The 20,752-nt window shown below is 39.4% G+C and overlaps 1 protein-coding gene across 8 annotated transcripts in view; it reads left to right on the top strand.

Moving 5' to 3' along the window:
• The window catches only part of LOC136017777 (bifunctional heparan sulfate N-deacetylase/N-sulfotransferase 4-like), a 115,619-nt gene that overhangs the window by 25,556 nt on the left and 69,311 nt on the right, over nucleotides 1-20,752 (top strand). For all 8 annotated transcript variants that reach the window (XR_010614083.1, XR_010614078.1, XR_010614088.1 and 5 more), the window contains exon 3: nucleotides 19,198-19,285. Coding sequence is in view for 2 of the 8 variants with exons in the window: in XM_065686383.1 (XP_065542455.1) it covers nucleotides 19,198-19,285 (88 nt within the window). In the remaining 6 variants the exon portion in view is untranslated. The remainder of the gene's footprint in view (nucleotides 1-19,197; nucleotides 19,286-20,752) is intronic.

Here is a 20,752-nt window from a genome sequence, read left to right as displayed (position 1 = left end):
AGGGGTGATGGGTTTAAACTGAAACAGGGGAAGTTCAGGTTAGATACAAGGAAAAAGCTCTTTACTGTGAGGGTGGTGAGGCACTCGAACGGGCTGCCCAGAGAAGTGGTGAATGCTCCATCCCTGGCAATATTCAAGGTCAGGTTGGACAGAGCCTTGGGCAACATGATCTAGTGTGAGGTGTCCCTGCCCATGGCAGGGGGCTGGAACTAGATGATCTTAAGGTTCTTTCCATCCCAAACCATTCTGTGATTCTATGATTCTAAAATCTAGGATGTAAACACCGTTTCTAGTGAGCTGTTCACCATTTCTATTGAGCTGGGAAGATTTAGGCTTTCCTCAAAGAGATGGACCATTTTCATGTGTTTTTGCTTTTCCTCTGGCCATATACAGAGCCCAAATACTTTTACAGAGACATAAGAACAAATGACCTTCTGCCTCCATCATTCAACATGAGTCATGCATAGTGTGGAAGAGTTAGAATGAGTCATATATTGCTTTCATCAGTGTTTGCTGGAGAATAGTGCTTTGCATACAAACACATTGATTCGTCTAGAGAAATTCACTTTGCAAGAAACTATTCTATTTAGGAAATTTTATATGGTCTATGTGCAGCTACTTTAATAAATAAAAAAAATGAACAACTTCATAGAACATTTGAAACTGTGACAGTTTGATATAGTTATTTCACTGCTGAAGGGGACGTCCATGCATCAGTTACTTGGGTTTTTCTGCAACGATCATAAACACATACACAAAGAATCAAATCTGATGAGAAAATGATCCTGACTTTTATGTTTTTGTCACCAGATAATATTCTGGTGCAAAGCATTCAGGGTTTGCTGTGAAAGCACGAGCTACAATGAAACACTGCATGATGCATTGTGGTTTTCCACCAGATGCCAACTAGCTAGACCTGATAGTCAGTTTTTGACGTATGACTATTGGCATGGAAACTCTCCAGCCCTTTGTGGAAACACAAATCAAGGTTCTCAGCTTAAAACAAAGAGCAGTGACAGGTAAACCCTTTGTTATTTGCGAGTTCTCAATTTATCCTTTAGGAATGGCTGATAGTTTCACCAACCAGAGCTGTGATCCTGGAAAGAGGTAAATGTCTGAGACTCGTCTCTCACTTTATAGAAGACCCTGCAACAATGCAGTATCACTCAGGCTTTCAAAGGATAATGCCAAGAACCAAGATGGTGAACTCTTTCTCCTGAATAAGGCTAACATCTGTGCACACCATCTTACCTATACGCCAGCAGTACTGAATTGTCTGCATTGTCAAGTTCCAGTACTTGTTATCATTTCAGCGGAGTCTAGGTTTAGGGTTTTTTTTTTTTTGTCATTGCCAAGATATATAGCAGGGTGAACCAGAAATACATGGGAGATCAGCTTGTTCTCCATGACCATGGACCACTAGATGCTAACTTGCCTCAAATGTAACCCTCTGCTTTGTTACGCAGGGCACCCCATATTGCTGCCCCAACTTCTTAAGCCCCCTGACAAACAGACTCTCCTTTCATGTGGCTTTGCTGCCAGCACAGATGATTACTTGTTCTCTAGGTTGGGATTGCTCCCATTTGTTTACTGCCGCACAGATGCTAACAGTAACAAGGCCTTCCAGTAAATCCCCCTGCTTCTTCGCTGTCAGCCTATTCTTAGTTTGGTAGTGGAATGCCAACATCAGTTTTAATTTACCTTCATTTTCATTTCCTGGCCTTTAATGTCTTATCCACACATTTCTTAGCGCTGCTGCTTTCATATCCATTGTGCGGTGCCTGTTCTGAATGCGCAGTGGTACCCTTTCCAAGTGATGAACATGGATGTAGCACAGCTTTGTATCCAACTGTAATAGCTTTCTGCAGGCAGGAAACACAATTACTACATTTTACAATGTAGTAATTTACAATTCCTACATGGTTTAGTGTGAGGTGTTCCTGCCCATGGCAGGGGGGTTGGAACTAGATGATCTTGTGGTCCTTTCCAACCCTAACTATTCTATGATTCTATTCTATGATTCTACATAAATACAGGAGGCGAGAGGAATAACCTTATGGACCAAATGCACCAGGCAATGTTCCTATGAGGTTTTTTTTTGAGATAAGAAAGAAAAGTAATTTGAGAACTACTGCCCATAAGGCAGCATCACCCACAGAGAGGAAGCTACAAACATTTTTATTTTGCTGTCAACCTTTTATTCTGGAAACATTGTCCTAATGAAGTAATATTTCTGCTTACAATTAGTCATCTTTTTCTGCCAGAATATGCAGTCGTCCTAAAATCAAGTTTTCTAACTGTCTATGAGATTCAGCTGCATAAACCCTTACTGTATAGGTGCCTTTCCATTTATTGAAATCATATTTCTCTCATGTTCTTGGTTTTACTATTTAATATGACCTTATGTAAAAACCTCACTAGTTCTACAATAATTACATAAAAATGATTTCTGAGTGCTATGAATTCATTTCTCAAGAAAAAGTATAAAATAAGTTTTTGGTCTCATTGGCAATTATGATCTTATAATATAAGGCTATTTAGTGTCATCTCCTGTAGCTGAAATGTCTAAATTTGTAATGGAAATATTAAGTATAATAAATTATAATTTCAATAGTTACAATATTTTATGCAGAATATTTTATAGAAGTTAAGAAGACTTCTCAAGAAATGCCAGGAGGAAAAACCCTATATTTTCTTTAAAACCTTAATTGAATTTCATTTTCAAAAGTAACAAGTAAATGAAAGGATAAGTTATTCATAATTTCCTGCAAATCAGCGTATTAGTGAAAATACTCTGGAGCTTTCTGAACTGTGTTTTGGTTCATTAGGATTTGATTTATTGCAACACATTGCATGCATTAAAGGTTTCTGATTTAAGACTCCAGCATTTAGCATTGATTAGCAGAGCATATGATAAAAAGCTCTTGTGTTTCCAGTTAAGGTTGGCACAGAGAGACTGCTAAGACAATGTGCTGTCCTTCAGATCTGAGAGATTATTTAAGAGTGACTTTGCCTGTTTAGTTAGAGGTTGTCTTACCCAGGCCTGTCATCCAAGCCCATATAGCTCACAAGGGCGGTTCTGTGGATGGGAAGAAAAGTAGTTTTAGCAAATTGAAATTCTTGAAGTTGAGTGAAACTCTTTTTTTTTTTTTTTTTTTTTTTTTCCCTTAATTTGTTAATTGTTTTGGCGGGGTTTGGTTGGTTGGTTGGTTGGATGGTGTTTTTTTTTTTTTTTTGTGAGACCAGCTCTCCTAAACCTTGGATACCTTTTACTAAAATGAATCTCCATTTTTATTTAATTAGCAGTGAGATTTGCGACAAGCTAGTGAATGTCAGAATAGCCTCTTCGTTTCTCAGGCAGCACATTTGAGCAGTAAAGCCGTTATCCCACCTCTGGCTCTTTTTGGAAAAGCAAAACCAGTAACTGGCTGTTTTTTCACCTGAAAGAAAGCAATGCCTCCCCATCCCCAAACATACTCTATTAGCATAACATCACCTCAGTGTTAATCTCTGGTATGATGTTTCCTTGAGGAAATAAACCTACAGACATTTTTCTTTCCTTCAGCAGCTCAAATGGTACATACCATTTACCAAGCTATAACAGCTTCTTTAAATACTCTTTCGTATGTTTTTTATTCTTTCTTCATAATACCAGCACTCTTTTAATCCACTGTTCATGTTTTAATGCAGACAGCACCCAAACAGAAGCAGGCTCAGTGGTGTGAGACACACTCAGCTTCTCTAGCACAGCATCCACGCTATTTTCAACACTTCTCATTGGAGAGGGCTGAATTAGTTATCCAAGAGTGATTCAGGTTTTTAACTGATGTAGTAATTTAATTGGCATTTTTAATTTATTTTTAAATGGTCACAAATTAAATGTATTAAAACTTGTACCTCCTTCCCAATTCTTTCTGACCAAGATATGTTGAAATTCAAAGAATTCAAAGAGTTTAGGCTTTTAGATTTCCTTCCTTCCAACTTGTTTAGCCATCTATCCTTGGACTAAATGGGTGAAAAATGCTTCCAAAATGGCAAAGTGGCGAAGCATGGGAAAATGAAGTTGATATTCTTGTTACTCGATCAACTTGGACTACTCCAGTGAAACAATTTCCTGTGGCAAAATGTTTATTTATTAAATTCAGAATGTTTCACTGCAATGTGATTTAAACAAAATTCTATTCTGCCAGCTCATCTGCTCAGGCCTGGAAAACCAGACCGTTTGAAGACTATTTTTTAAATATTCCAAAAGATCATAATTAAATATAGCTTTGGAATTTCTGATCTTCCAGAAGTTAAAAAAAATAGTAAAAAATAATTCACACCCCGCTGAGAGATTTTCTAACATGAGAATATTCCAGGAAATGGATATTTCAGGTTTTTACTGCCCCTTCATTTCATGCAAAAGCCGGAATCATCATAACATTTACATTATATATGAAATCCAAAATATCAACATTTGAGCAGCTTCTAAAAATTGTCTCAATATTACATTTGAATTGCCCAGATCGAATCAAAGTCATGGGCTTCAAGGACCTATGATTTTCACCCCAAGACATCAGACCTCCAAGTAAAGGCTGTATAAAGAATATTTGAGTTCACATTTTTGACAGCATACCGTATTTGCTTGCCTTTCTCAAAACTCATGAAATATTGGCCCTTAAAGCTGTCAGTGATTCTTGAAAGCACAAGTGCTTTTTTTGGTAAAGATTCAATTGTTTTAATAGGGTAAATCTCAGCATAATTTTCCATTCCCTGGGTTTTTAAACTCCTCAGAACTCTGTAGAACTGTGCATTATCCTGCTCATTAATAGTGTAGATGCAAAGCCAAGATCAGGATCAGTTTAGGTAATACAAGTTTTGATACTGATTTCAATATCGAGGCGGTTTGGTCTTAGAAATATTCTGTGCAACAGCAGCTCTGACTGTGAGTTCAGGACTTCAGAGAGGGAGGAGGCCACATTTTCCAGTAATATTTAATCCCTAAGGGCTGTAAAGACTGAAGACCTTTGTAATAGTATTTACTGTATTTTTTTCAGCAAATTAGCACAAATGTTAGGAAATTAATTGAATATGCATGGATAAATAAGCATTAATCTATATGTCTCTATAATTAATAGAGACTAAATATAATCTTATTAATTAGGAAATCTTTAATGGAGCTCAAGGCATAAGTGTGAACTGTTGAGGCTACACTTTGCATGTTTAATAATAATAATGCATTTCTGTTAAAAAAATAGGTTCAGCTGCAGAATGTGAATTTTTTAATAAAAAAGCTCTGCATGTGTCTTTCTAGTAACATATCCCTAGATTTATGTGCATCATAAATAAATATGTCTGTGGTATTACAAAGTGTAATTCCACTGTATTTGTTATTAGGAAAGGGAATAAGGTTTCCCATATGCTTTCACTATTATTCCTCTTGTAACTGGGAAGATGCTGCCAGCACGTTATCCGGAAATAAAAGCTACCCATCTCTGCTGCAGCTATTGCAAGGTGGGTGTTTAGAGAGCAGCCCTGTGTTACAGACCAGCAGGGATTTACTCTCAGCCTTCAGGCTGCCTGTACATTTCAAAGCTCAGCAAAGCCTCAGACTAGCAACAGCCTGTCATTTGTTTGCTTAATACAAGGAAACATTTTGGGTTGATAATACATACATTGATAATATCGAAGGGAGGCTTAGAAATTTCCAAAAAGTAGGTTCTTACCTGAGACTTGGATGTCAGATAATTTATGCCCAAGATTTTGTGAAGAGTGAGAGGAAACTGTCTTTGGAAAAGGGAGTTTATTAGTCTTTCACTGTTACTTTTTTCATTGGGTGGCGCAGCTAACAAGCCCTGTATACTGCACTCTGAAGGCAATATAAAGACTATCCACTGACATAAAGGTACAATGAGGTTTAATTGACTAAATGTGTTGGGGGAAAATTTTTGGCTGAATCATGTACTAAGTACTTGTCCTCACTTTGTTGCTATATTGGGCAATATTCTGTACTGTGCCAGTGTAAGAGAACAAGCTTGTAAACGTGAAAAGCTGCAGTTAATTGCAATATATATATAGACACAGGTATATGCCTGTAGATCTATGTGTAAACAAAAGGCTGGAAAGAGTGCACTGTAGGATGGTTAAAACCAGTCTTGCAATATTCTTCTGCTATTATCTGCTGATGGATAGGAAAGCTTTGCAGAAGGATCTGGACAGGATGGATCGATGGGCTGTGGCCAATAACGTAAGGTTCAACAAGGCAAAGTGCATTTGGGCCACAACAATCCCATGCAACACTCCAAGCTTGGGGAAGAATGGCTGGAAAGCTGCTCATGGGAAAGGACCCAGGGGCGCTGGTTGACAGAGCTGAACGTGAGCAGCTTGTGCTCAGGCAGCCAAGAAGGCCAACAGCATCCTGGCTCATATCAGAAACAGCGTAGCCAGCAGGGCCAGGGCAGTGATTATCCCCCTGTACTGGGCACTGGTGAGGCTGCACCTTGAATCCTGTGTTCAGTTCTGGGCCCCTCACTACAAGAGAGATACTGAGGTGCTGGAGCAGGTCCAGAAAAGGGCAATGGAGCTGGTGAAGGGCCTGGAGCACAAGTCTGATGGGGAGCAGCTGAGGGACCTGCTGGGATTTAATCTGGAGAAGAAAAGGCTCAGGGGGGACTTTATCACTCTCTACAGCTACCTGAAAGGAGGTTGTGTTGTCATGGGGTTGGTTTCTTCTCCCAGGTAACAAGCAATAGGACAAAAGGTAACGGCCTCAAGCTGTGCCAGGAGATGTTTAGATTGGATATTAGGAACAACTTCTTCTCTGAGAAGGTGATCAGGCATTGGAACAGCCTGCCCAGGGTCGTGGTGAAATCACTGTACCTAGAAGTATTCACAAACTGTGTAGACGGGGCGCTCAGTGATACGGTTTAGTGGTGGCCTTGGCAGTGCTGGGGTTATGGTTGTACTTGATCATCTTAAAGGTCTTTTCCAACCCAGCTGATTCTATGATTAATCTGATTAAAGCCTGGTGGTTAGATGGTTTGAATCCATTCTGGGTTTAGTCATTTCAGTGGCTGGTTGCTGGCGCTATAACCTTAGTCAGCAAAGGTTTGAGGTGTGCTAAACCCAAGTAGAGAGAGGGAGCAAAGAAGGGGGAATGCAGAGCACACAGAAGAGCTTGAGGAGCAAGGAAGATTTTCCACAATGGAAAAATATCACCTGTTTTTTAGCAATTTATCAACTTTCTGCTGCAAATTCTTTCCAGGATCTGAATGTACACCTTGCTAAACAATTCCATTTGGGTAGCAGAGCATTAGCCCAGCAAAACCTGTCAGAACAATACTGTACTTATGATTTTTTAACCTGCTCTTCCCATATAAAATATGGCACTCCTCCACAACTAGGAGAGTAATAGAACCTCTCATGTCAGAAATGAGTAGAAATTCAGTGTAACACCTATAACTAAAAGGTTGATATTTTGCTGAACATATATTTCTCAGTTTAATGATCATAAATTACACTGATTCATACTTTATACTGCAAGTAGCTATAAAGTTTTCAATAGAATTATTTAGAGAGAAGAGTAGTACCTATAATGACTAAGATCAAAAGCAACTAGATTTAAAAGTTAACTGGCTTAGTAGTGCCACTTTCTGCCTACCACCAAAACACATGTGAATGGCTTTGAAATAGGAATACTTTTAAAATTAAAACCAATACAAACATATCCCCCTACCCCTCTTTCTGTGCATCTTTTGTTTTCTGAGATAATACTATGCAAGCACTTAATGTACTGTTGAGCTTGGCTTTTTTCACTGTCTTAACTGCTAGAAACTTGGTCACCATAAAGACTGACAGCTGGTGTTCTTATGTATGTGAGAACAGAGAAAAAATGAAAAAAGCAAAATTTCAACTATTGTGAGACCTACAAAGGGATGACAAAGATTAGAAACACTCATTTTCACTGAATTATTATTGTTATCAGACATTATTTTGCTTGGAAGACACACCTTTCCTCTAGGGTGTGGGCTGAATTTTTCACCAAAAACCATTCCCTATGGAAGGCTCCATATACTACAGGAACATGTTCTCATTCAAATGATAAGTTGGGGAAAAGAATAAGAAATTTCAAAATTATGTTACCATTCTCTTGCAAGGAAGCCAAGAAAACATGTAGTATAAGACAACAGTAACCACTTTCTGATTAAAAAGTGCTTGCTAGAAATGTTTACTCTCCCTTCCAAATAATTCACTTTCTGTACTTACAGCATAGCACAGCATTCATCCTGTGTAATTTAGAAAAGCATGGATCAGGACCTTGAAGATAGCCAAGCATACCTTTCTAACATGAAATACTTCACAGATGCGTGATGCTTGGGAGAATTCAAGGCATTGCAATACCAAAAAAGGTTGTTAGAAGCATTTTTAGGAGCCCTGGGGATAAGTCATCCCTGTCAGCAATGATTTAGTAGCATCCAGAAAGGGATGAGCTCCATCAGCCAGTAGGAAGTTCACCCAAACCCTCTTTTTCTTTCTGGTGGCTGAAATACCCTGCCAGACCTCCCACTGCTGGGGTGAGGAGGCAGCTACTACTGTTGCTCAGGGCCTTTTCCACAGTCCAGGAAGCAGCCAGTCATTTTCCCTTCTCAGGGCGCTTGGGATGCACTGGCTTGCCCTGAGCACATATACAGTGTTAAGCTGGGAAGACCAGGGGGGACCACTGGGATAATTTGGTGTGACATCCTAAATAACAGGGCATACAAACTCATCGAGTGATCTGGGCATCCAGCTTCATCTGTCAAAACCAACAGACGCCTGGACTTTTCTGCTGCCCCTGGATCTACCTTGGGCGTGGCGCCAGATGGAAGGGCTCCTTGTTAGCAGGACTTTCCTTCCTATGAAGACACTGAAAGATGGATGAAAGACTTCTTCATACTTTTTAACAGTTACACTGCACCACTTGATTTCTCAGGGGTGTAGGTTGAATTTTTTTTCAAGCCCCTAATCCAGAGTGATCCAAAGAAGGGCAGTACTTCAGTTTTGCTTTGAATATAGTATTCCCAGTTTTTGAAATGATGTGGTGGTACTTTTTAATCACACACCTGAAGCATTTCCTCTGGAACTTAGATTTGTTCTCATTTTACCTAAAATTACTTTGGCTTATCTTTGACTTGGACTCTGATTTTTCTGATTTTTATGGAGAGGGTGGGCAATGGACAAACTTGCAAAGGGCAAAAAAAAAAAAAACAGGCCAGACACAGCACAGCTGATGTATAGGTGCTAGAAATGGTGTGAAAAGTATAAAGAAATAGTATGAGTGAATTATTTGTGACTCTCATTGCATTCTTTAGAAGGGGTTATAAGGAAACATAGCAATTAATAAGAAAGACAAAATTGGAAAAGTCAGAATTTTAAAATATCTGTTCACAGACCAAAAAATGCTGGAGAGCCATGTTTCTGCTCCTGTATTTGGATATTTTGGATATTCCCATTTTATACCAGTAATAGCAGGAACAGGAACAGAGAAATCAGAGACTGCTGCAGTTTTCTTGTTCCCCTCCCAGTCCGAAAGGTTTAGAATCTCTTCATTTAAACATATGGAAGTACCCTCTTACAGGCACTGGTTATATCCATCATTGTGCAAACACACCCATTCTGAAAACTGAAGGGCAGACCTGAACTCTGTATATATCACCTCTGTTCCAATCTCTCCTTTGTGATTGAATGTGTGTTGAAAAAAAAAACCTTAATTCCTCCACAAAGTATATATGTCAGGTTTTAAGCAGTAAATTTAAAGTAGACATTTGAGATTGCTGGTAGGAGTTCAGAATTTTGAGATAAATATCCATGATGAGAACTTGGAGGAATTTTTATTTTAATGACAAGCTACCCAAGTAAATAATTTTCAAGAGCAGTAAAGGAGCAGAAAACCACTCTGATTAAACCTTAGTACATCCAAATCCATAAATTAAAGAAGATAAATAAGGTAGTCTCTATTAGTCCATCCCTTAAATAGTTTATAACAACTGAGTGCCCACTAATAACAGGTTGCGTTTTCTTTTTCTTGTTGGTTTTAGTTGGGTGTTATTTTTTGTTGTTGTTCATTTGTTGTTTTTTTGTGGGTGGGTTGTTTTTTTTGTTTTTTTTTTTTTTTTTTTTGCTCAAAGAAGCAATGCTGAACAACCAAGGAACAAGAGGGGGAAAAAAAGACAGCATATACAACTAAAAGAAAATACAGTTGTCAGCGTCACTTGTCTTTTACTCTGTATTTGTATTGCGCCAAAGAAGGGGAGACTTTGTTCTTTTTTTTGGCACAGCCCAAAAAATTACTTAAGAGGAACTGTAAGTACTTGTCTCTGTGTTTTACTATTAATAAGGTGTAGCACAATGACTGACACCAGCACAGTCTGCTGCAACATGATCCCAATCAGTGAACATGAATTTTTAATTAACATACTATTTTAAATCTAGACATTGTACCTTTAAAGCTTTGAGATGGGATGGTTTGCACTTTCATTACTTATTTTAGCATTGGGTTTTTTTTCTGTGATTGATCAAGAGCTAGATGACAGTTCTGCCTCTGCATTCTGGCCTCTCTCATGCTAGCATTCCAAAGGAATTGCAGATGAACAAACCCCACCTGCCTTGTGCAGACATGGATACAGGGAAAGATGCAAGAAGTATCTCTTCTTTGTGCAGCTGTTGTACGGGCCAAGCAGAACTACAGCTGTAGGGAGCATGGGAGCTGGCGCTTTCTTCAAGAGATTTCTTTTGCTGAAAATGCTTAAGCTTTTGAAAAATCGGAATTGATAAGAGATAAGTTTTAAGCCCATTCACTGCCCTGCTTGAAAGTGCCGCTGGCTCCTGTCCCCGCTGCTTTCAACCTTCAGGGACAGCAGCAGGCCAGCAGCAGGGCTAGTGCCAGCAGACTCTAACCCCCAGCCACAGGGAAGAGCAACATGTTCTCAGCTTGGGCATGGGCTGGTTTTAACCTTTTCAGGATTTGCCAGTAGATTTCATTAGTATTCCTAAAATGTCCTTCAGAGTCAGTAGTGATTTATATTAAAGACCCTCAGTGATTTCCCAAATAGGCTGTAAATCTTTGTGGCAGTAACACCGAGATAGGACAGCAATCACTGATAGCAGGTAACCAGTGCAGCCATACCCTGCTCCTACAGCACCAGAAGCAGGGCCTGTGGCTGATCACCACCATGCCTAATGCCTTTGATCTTCCCCAGCCAGATACGGCTGGAGAATTGGAAGCAATCCCACTGGCTCATCTACATGGTCCTGCTTAAAAGAAACCCTGCTTTTCATTAGTGCTCTTTATTCTTAATTCATACTTTTTACCCTGTTAGACTGTCCCCTTGCTCTTCATTTGAGATTTTTGTTGCTAGATCTTCTAACAAGTACAAGATGGGTGGCTGTGAATTTCTTTTTCCAAGAAGAGAGACTGAATAATTGCCATGGCTATTTATTTATTAATGTGTGTAGTTGGGCAAGGTGGTCTCAATGCCATGGTACCTGTGTCACTGTCCTAGCATCAACTCTCCTGTAATACTTAACCATAAAGCCGCCTTCTGCGTTCGCAGGTGATACTATTAGCCAGTTAGTCATGAGTAGATAGTAAACTTGCCGCAACATCACCAGATTCATCTAGTTCATCTCAAACTACTGGAACCTTTACTGGAACAGATGCATTCCTCTGTGATGAATTATATGCAATTAGACTCTGGACAGTTTCTTGACTTTAGGTTTGAGTCACAAAATGGCAGCAGATCTGACAAACTAGATATTCAACTCATAAAAGAAAAAAATAATTTTGCTGTTTGCAATAAGCATATTACATATGAAAGCAAAACATATCCTCTCAGACCTCACACTAAGACAACTACTCAAGGGAAATGCTAAACAGACTCAGGGAGTAGCTCTATAATAAAAAATAGATCTGCAGACAGAGCTGGCTGTGTTCAGCACCACCAGAGCCCTCCCTATTAATTATTTATGTAGCATTACAGATTAGCATAGTACTTCACAGAAATAAATACCAAAAAAAAAGTGAAGTCCCACATCTCAGGAAGGCAGGACAATGGCCAAAGTGCTGCTTGCCCCACTGGCTGCAGTAAGTGGTCTGCAGCCAGCACTGGGAATTTCCTGGGCGAAAGGTGTCTGAAGAGAGAATGTAAATCTGTGAGGGTTGAGAGCTGTCCATTGATCTGGGGCCTGGTTAACAGCTATTCGAATCAGCTTTGGTGTAGCCAAATGGGATTCCAAAATGCCATTTAAGTTTTGACTAACCCCCAAACTCCTTTCAAAATCTAGCCAGTAAGTCAATAATGTAATACCTATATTATAGTATGAAAGAACTTTCTGATTTAAAAATCTGCTACAAGCATGCAAAGTGGGCTGAAATCCTCACCACACAGGAATCAATGACTCAGCTTCACTAGGTTTATAAATTTCTCACTGAGTTAGGTTTTAAGAAGTGCAGATACAACTGATTTCATTGTCCCCGTTATGGCAGAAATTTGTGCTCCAAACTGAAAGCTAAAAACTAGGGAACCTAGAGTCCTGGCTTTGCAGTGACCCTGTCAGTGAAGCCAGGCTAGATATCTCTTCCTTTTTTTTAATGTTTTTAAATTCAGTTTTCCTATCAGAAAAACAGTAACTAGCTTTTTCACATCATTTTTATGATAGTTATTGTGATTATTACTATTTCATAATAGTCCTACAAAGATTGCATTTGCTTTGAAGATTGACAAGACCACATAAGACATTGTCAGATTTCTTTTTTAGCGTAAATTTATGTCAGGGAGTGGGAAGAGGCGATCAAAAATCACATCCTGACAGCAGCTGCTTGAAGTGGAAAAAGCACTGCTGAAAGTATTCTTTGCTTTTTTTTTTCTCTACAAACTTGCAGCTGGAAATAAAGAGCAAAACTACTACTTTGTAGTTCTCCAACTTCCCACAGACCACCAGCAAATTTCACAGAGCAGCTTGGGAACGAACCTCAGGCTATATAACTGCAAAAGCATTAAGGACAGATGTTCAGAACAAAAATGAATAAATGCATTAGAAGGCTTCTTGGTATTATTAACAAGCCTGAGAAAACTGTCTTGAAGTGAAAAATCCAGGCAAAAGTGTCATCAAATCTTAAATAATTTTGGTTAGAAGGGATTTCTGGAGGTGATCTAGTCTAAACCCCAGCTCAAAGCAGAGGTAGCTTCAAAGTTAGATCAGATCATATCTTGAAGAACAGAGATTCCTCACTGTTTCTGGGCAACCTGTCCCAGGCAAAAATCTTGTTTACTATGCAATGCATACAAACATCATGTATAAAAAGTTTTACTGGTTTATTTACATTTCTATATTTGCACATATTTTATTTCTGCTGTACATATAAATAACTGTATGTAATGAGCATATATATATATATACTTTATTCACACACATATGAAAGAAAAAAAACAAACCTGCAGCAGTGGAATCACTGTCCAGTGCTAGGATCCCTTCCCAAATTAATGATGACTTTGAGTAATGGCAAGTTAGCCCATTTTTTACAAGATTCTCACTCATATCCCTCAGGATGTTGATGGGGCAATGTAACCTTGGTCATGCAGCGCTGACATGCCAGACACTGGCACATCCTCCTGCACCAGAAGCGCTTCCTAGAATGAGTCTGTGGAAACAAAATAATTCATGATGACAGCAAATTATAGTTACACCGAAGAGCAGAAATATCAAACTTCCCCTCCTTCCCTTGATCTCCTTCTAAACTGTAGGAAGAACTACAATCTTTCTCATCTGCCCTCCACATTGTGCAGTCCTTATAGACTGGCCATGGAGTAACTTGGGATCGTGTTTCCTTAGGCAGCTCCGCATAGTGGAGTGCCCCTTGGCACAGGACCACAGAGATCCCTGCCACAGAGAGATGAACCTTGAGTTTTTGCTGGTTTCCAAAATTCACATTTGCAATATTGCCTCTGGGAGGCCACATGCATGACCAGGAGCCCTGAAAGAAACGCTTGGCTTCCTGCTCCACACTGGGGTAATATTGAGTCCTGCAAACCTTGGGTCCCTCCTAGGCCTCTCCTGATGCTCTTGGACACATTCAGCAACTCTGGGAAGGTCCCTACAACACATGCCAAAGTCAGGAATTTGGTTCTTTTTTGCAGAAATAATGTTTAGGGCTGCTAGAAAGACATTTTGACAATATCAGTCTTCATGCTAAACAATCTCTGTGTTTTACAAGGTTTTAGGATTTTCCTCCAAAACCGGATTTTAAGTTTTCACCAACTGTTCTCACAGACACTGGTCCCTTATTTCCCGAATATCCTCCCTGTCTCTAACGCTAGATGTGAGCAGTTTCTGGAATGAGAGGCACATGAACCAATATTTGTTAGCCTGCGTCTGAAATGATGACCAGGTGTAAATGCTGGATGAAGGACAAGGATCTGTGTATTAATTCCTGTATTTAATTCTTTTTTGGTTTGGCTAATGTTTCCACTCTCTATTTTCAAAGAAATGGATCACCAATCCCATTTATGTGCATTTGCACAGACACACACACTGTTGCTTATACCTCTGGCTCCCTACAAAAAGCCGCCAATATTGATCACATTCGCCTCACTTTCCCCGATAAGAAATATGAGATTAACCTTTGCTGGTTTAATTAATCTGGCATGTGTCCTCTGCACCCTACAAATCATTGCATATGCAAAGAAGGGCTCATGCTTTAGCAGCAGTATTGATCCAGGCAGACCTTTGGTTTAAGAGTAAAGCCTTTTTAATTACTTCAGGAGGTTGTTTTGGGTTTGTTGGGTTTGGTCTTTTTTTTTTTTTTTTGCTGTTTTTACAAAGTCTTGGGAAGACTAGTACCACATTTTAGTGTCATTATCACTTAGCTTAGATTTGGAGTTTTGGTCCCCAGTGAAACACCTTCTACCTCAGCCAGCCTTCCCATGCCTGCCATCAAAATCAGAAAAAGTCATTCTTTTACCTTCTCTAAGGATTTGATAACCTCTACACTTTCCTTAGCCAGAGGTGTTTTGACCTTTAATTAAAAGGAATATTTGTAGTCTTCCATTCAGAAGGCAGCAAATAATGAACTCATTAAAATGAGGTTAGTGTTCAGGCCTCAGAGCAATAAGAGCCGAAGCCTCATTAGCAGCTAACAATCCAGAACATAGCACATAAATAAACCTAATATGGCAGAGCAAAATGCCTTGGTGCATTAAATTTAAGCAGAATCAAATGTTTACAGTCACTGATGTCTGGGCATGAAGTTTTAATGTACTTAATAAAGGAAAGCAAATTGCTTCTTATTAGGCACGAAATGCTACTGCAGATTTTGCCCCAAAAAGTTTAGAATGTAAATGAAGGGTAGAGTTCTAATTAACAAGGACATAGAGGAAAACATCTCTTCTTCTTAATAGATGCACCAATTATAAAGACACTGCAGCTTCAACTCTACAAAAGGTATTTACATGGATTAACAGCAAAGACTGCTGAATGTAAATGCAGTATAAAGAAGAAACCATATCTTGTGGCTGTCAGAGAGAAGCCTCATTGACAAAGCAAAGAATCAATTAATAAAATGAAACCCACAAGTTTGAGAGATTTCAGGCAATTAAGGCTTTGTATTTGAAAGAATGGCTTGATTTACCTCAAAAAAAAACCCATAGTTTACTTAGCCTGGCAGTGAGATAGGCCTGTTTGTCCATGTGCAGGTGTGCTCCATGGTTCTTTCCATGGAGAAGAATAAATATTTAGCATGATCTATTTAACTGTCTGAAACTAAAGCAACAGTGAGTTCCAGCTGTTGCTTTAATATACCCCTATGAGTTCAATGGGGAGCACTAATTGTGTTGTCACATGCTTTCCTCCACTTACATCTCTTTTACACTCCAGTACTCAGAGGAAAAAAAGGCAATCCCACCAACTCTGAGGAAAAGACGCACACTGGTAGAAATAACTTAAATACTGTGGTCAGATGAAATATTTAGGAGAAAAATATTTTCTACAAAATTAGATTTGCCATGCTCTTACCTCCTCCCCTTCCCCACCCCCAACCCCATCTGTATGAATTTCTCTTCTGCTGAAGTTGTGGGCAGTCCCTACCACCTTTCCCTCAGTGCCAGCAGCAGAGTCCTGAGGTCAGCAAGGGATAGAGGTGGGACAGGGGAATGAGGGCTGCCAAAGGGAGCTGTGGACAGCACAGCAGGACCAGGCAGAATGTGAACAGACGTGTTTGCACTTGGCATTGGGCAGGATTCCCAGTTGTTAAAATTCAATAGCCCTTCTGCATCCTGCAAACCCTTCAGAATAAAATAAACACCTTGAGTCTCACAGGAAGGCTGCGTAAATCACAGAAAGGTGTTGGGCTCTGGATGCCAGGGATGTGCAGCTCCTCCATCCTGCTTCATCCAGGAACCACAGGACTGCCTGCGCAGCAGTGTTTGCAGCAGAAAGTTGCCTGCTCTTCTCCTGCTATGGAACTTTTCTATGCTGCGTGCCCTTAAAGTCTGTACCTACAGGAGACAAAAACTCTCATTATCTCTGCAAAATTACCATTGAAGGCAGTATGAGTCATCTGCAATTTTGTTTGAATATATGTTTTTTAAAAATGGGGAAAGCAGACCCTAATCACATCAACAGAGACTGCTATTTTAGATTAAGGATGTGGAAGACATTAATCCCCCACCCCCCACCCCCCAGCCCAAACAGGAAAGTAATGACAAAATATGTTTGGACTGACTAGCTGAAAACACCTTCTTATTATCAAAATCAGGTAAGGTCATGAAAATGAAGTTTAGTTGTGTATTATATTAACATGCATATAAAGAAATTGAACTACAAGAAATCTTTAGGACCAAGCAAAATCCAGTTTGAGTTACCCATTCGCCCTTCTGACAGAGAATGCTTGGCACACTGCAGGTTACAGGATTTACATCTTAATTCTTGCTCTGTGTTTTTAAAGAGACTACACCAGGCTGGAAGGCATCTGCCTATCCCACAGCTCTGTCATGTTATTGAGATGTGAGTGTGAGGGAAATCAAAGAGAAAAATCAACAAGATATAATGATATTTGTTTCATGTACCTTCTTATACTATATGTTAAGTGATGATAATTTCTCAAGATGTTCATTCCTCAAAGGAAAATTGAATTGATTTTGCTCAGACCATCAGTCTTTCTCAACATCAATAAAATGATCTAGATTGCTTAGAAAATTATGTTCTAAATACAGTGACTCAGATTCTATGCTTGTGAATTTAATGGTGTCAATTTAGTGCCATTTTTCACCAACTGGGGATTTTTCTCAATGTCTTTGCTAACAGTGGGGTTGATCTCTATAGTTTTGCATTTTAGTGAACATTTAGTTGTTTTATATTATGTAAATATAGTCCCATATGTGAAATTGTCACAGGATTGAAATAAGCCACTTGCTAAATGCCTGGCAAGATAGGCTGCAAACCATACTGCTATCTTAATATTAAATTCTAAATCACAAGATTTACTGTCATTATATTACTTGATTTCCATTAGCAAGGGAAGGAATTTGCTCTATGAGTGTTGTAGCCAATAACCGCTTTGTTTTACATCTTCCTAAACACCCAGGAAATGTTTCTGTTTAAGAAATTAAGGCAGATGCACAGTCTGACAATATCCTGTGTTACATTCCCGAGCTGCCTGGCACCTGAGGGATGCCTCTTTAGAAGGCAGCTGTTAGCAAATGATGCTTCAGAAGAAGCTTGTGCTCCAACATGTAGGGTGCCCAATATGCCTCTTTAGGTGGGAGTCAGTAACTTTAAACATCTAATGCCTTACAGCAAATACTGACAGAAACTGACAGCACCTGCCAAAACACTGCAATACAAAGGAAATCTGATAAATCATGAGACCACCAAAACCTGACCTGTTTAGTTCGGCTTCACTCTGGATGATGATTGCACAGGCCACCAGTTGGCACCTCAGCCACTTAAACCCTGATTTCATTATTTACACTGGCCTGGAGATGCATTTAGATTGTGGTCATAAGTAGAATTTGTTGTTGTTTTGTTGTTTAAATTAAACCAGTGGGTTGAGCAAAAATGTAAAGCTATTTTCCTGTAATGTTATGTGAAATTACTAAGGACCATACAAAATGTGATTTTTTTCAAATGAAAGGAAACATTAGCTGGACTCAGACTGTGCTTAAATCACTGCATTCATTTTGTCTTTGAACTGTGCAAGAACATGAACATTCAATCAATAGAAACGTTATTAATTGATGATGGGAAAAGTTCTCAAGAGCCACATAATGGAGACACAGAAAATTGATGAAAATAGAGCTTATAACCCATTCAACACTGGCAAGCACAATAGAGAGATAAGTGCACTATCCATCTCACATATGTAGCACGTCCAGATTATGTGGGCTGGCGACTGAAAGCAGACAGATATCTGTTCAGCAAAGACTATCTTTAGCAGCAGTGCAGAGCTGACAACTAACAGTAAATGCAGATAACTCATGCAGGCTGAACCATCCTTTCTCTAATAGTTGGAAATATGTCCAAGAAAAATGGTGACCAAGACACCTATTTCTTCTATAAGCAATACCCATTTCCTCCGTGTCACTTAGACAGGTCTTACCTTTTGCTTGGTGGACAGAATAAAAAAAGTGGGTTTTCATTTCTGACACAAACACTGCTTCTGACATAGGTCGAAATTGGAGTTTTGCTCCTTCACACTTTAGCATGAATTTGGTAATCAGACACAATCAAAAATGTTTCTTCAGGTAAGTAAATCCCAACACCTCTACCTTTGAATAGCAAGTAGCATTCCTAATTTTACTTTGGGTTTTAAGTACATTTCATCAAGCTTTATTAACAACCCAAAGCATGAGTGGCTTAGTGATTTAGTATGTCTGAATGACAGAATTCAAGTCCTGCCATAGATCACTGCAAACAGTGTTCAGTATTTTGGTCCGAGGTACAGAACTATCACCACCTTTGGTACTTAGGTACTATGACTAGCAAGACCATCAAACACTGATAGAGCAAATTAAGCTCACTCTAATAGTCTTATAAAAAAGAACAAGCCCAAAATAAAAAGTGAAACATTTAACAAGGTCTTCTTTTTTGTATCTCCTCAATTGAACATAACCTGTAAAATGAGGCATTCCAAAAATTAATACTCATTTTTCTAAATGCATGTTAATTTCTTATTTATTTCAGGCTTTACTAAAGACTCAAAATTTACTGCGCACTCAGGTTGCAAATTTTACCTTCAACCTTGGATTTTCAGGAAAATTTTACCACACAGGTAAGAAGGTACTTCATGCTTTCAGGTGGTGGCAGTTAAATAGGTATCAGGATTTTAAACCTAGCTTTAAATATGCCATTTTAAAGAAACATGTTGACTTGTTGAAGCAGTGGGAAATACATGCTCCACCATTTTAGCATCAGTGTCTAATTCAGTGTTCAAAGGGGCAACGGCATGTATGAGCTTCTCTGGAACATATAGATGTCCTTAGATGCTTTTCTGAAAGATCTGTAGTAGTAAATCTTGGAGTTATAAAGGAGGCAAAGTAGCTGCTCAGATATCGATAATTTCACTAAAGATAGGACAACATATAAAACATACTAGGATTTTTCCAGTACGATAGATGTGATAAAATACAAAAGATCACAAAAATCATGTCTCTCAACCTCTGAAAAGGCAGAAGTGTTTGAATGGGATGTACATTTTGTTATGACTGTAGAGGTCATCTATCTCAGTGGTCTGCAAATCAAGAGGGATGATAAAAGAAAACAAAAAGAAATTTGTATTGAAACCCTGCTCCTTTCACACTCCGTGCAGTAATGAGTTGCACACTTGGACTGTTTTTCTGTGGAAGATGAGGCATTTTTATAGCTCCTCCTCCTGAGTCCTTCCTGTCTTTTGCTCAATTTCTCCACAACACAATGCGACTTTTTTAATTTTTTTTTCCCCCTCCTCCTTTGCTCTCTCCTTAATACTTTGCAGTATCTCCACTCAGGCTTCCCTCTGCTGCCACTTGAGTCGTGCTGGTCCTCAGTACTGTTAAGGCAAAAAAAAAAGAGATACTTAGAGACTCATTCCAAATGAGACACCTCCTGTCCTTCTCCATTCTAAGCCCCATGGCCTTCCGACCTTTGAAGATCACCTCCAAAATCCTCAGCTGCCAACCCATTCAGCCACATTTAGCGACTCCTACCGAGTTATGCTAGGGAAGCTGAGACGTTTATCTAGAACAGAGGAGGAGGCATTAAAGCAGCAAAAGGATGGGAAGGTAAGTTTAAAAGCTTGGAATGATGCAGCCCCAGCCGTCACAGGCCATGCAGTAGCTGTGGAGTAAGGCAGGTCACCCCTCACAGAGTAGATGTAGCTTGTATTTCCCTTTTCATAGCTGGTATTTGAACACCAAACAGATGAGCTTACCCAGCTCTCATGGCTCTGTTTCACCACCTGTTAGGAGAGTACAAGGTCCCTGGAAGAAGGAGAGATGAGGAAGCATTTGAGGGATGAGTAGAGAGAAGTAGAGAGAAGTAGAGAGAATGTAGAGAGAGTAGAGAATGATGTATTTGCATCCCTGTTGCTTTCGAAGTCCATGCTGTTTTCCCCTTGCGCAAGCACGCAATGCTAAGCAACTGCTGCCCAGGAAACCTTATGAACTAAACATATAGGCTGAAGAGCCTGAGAAAAATAAGATGTAGAGAGAGGTGGAATTACTTGCCTGGGGTCATATAACAAACCAGTGGCAGACCTGTG

The sequence above is a fragment of the Lathamus discolor genome, chromosome 1 (genome assembly GCF_037157495.1).
Source record: "Lathamus discolor isolate bLatDis1 chromosome 1, bLatDis1.hap1, whole genome shotgun sequence".
Lineage (NCBI taxonomy): Eukaryota > Metazoa > Chordata > Aves > Psittaciformes > Psittacidae > Lathamus > Lathamus discolor.
The sequence above is the reverse complement of the archived record's forward strand: the minus strand, read 5'-3'. Positions and strand labels throughout refer to the sequence as shown.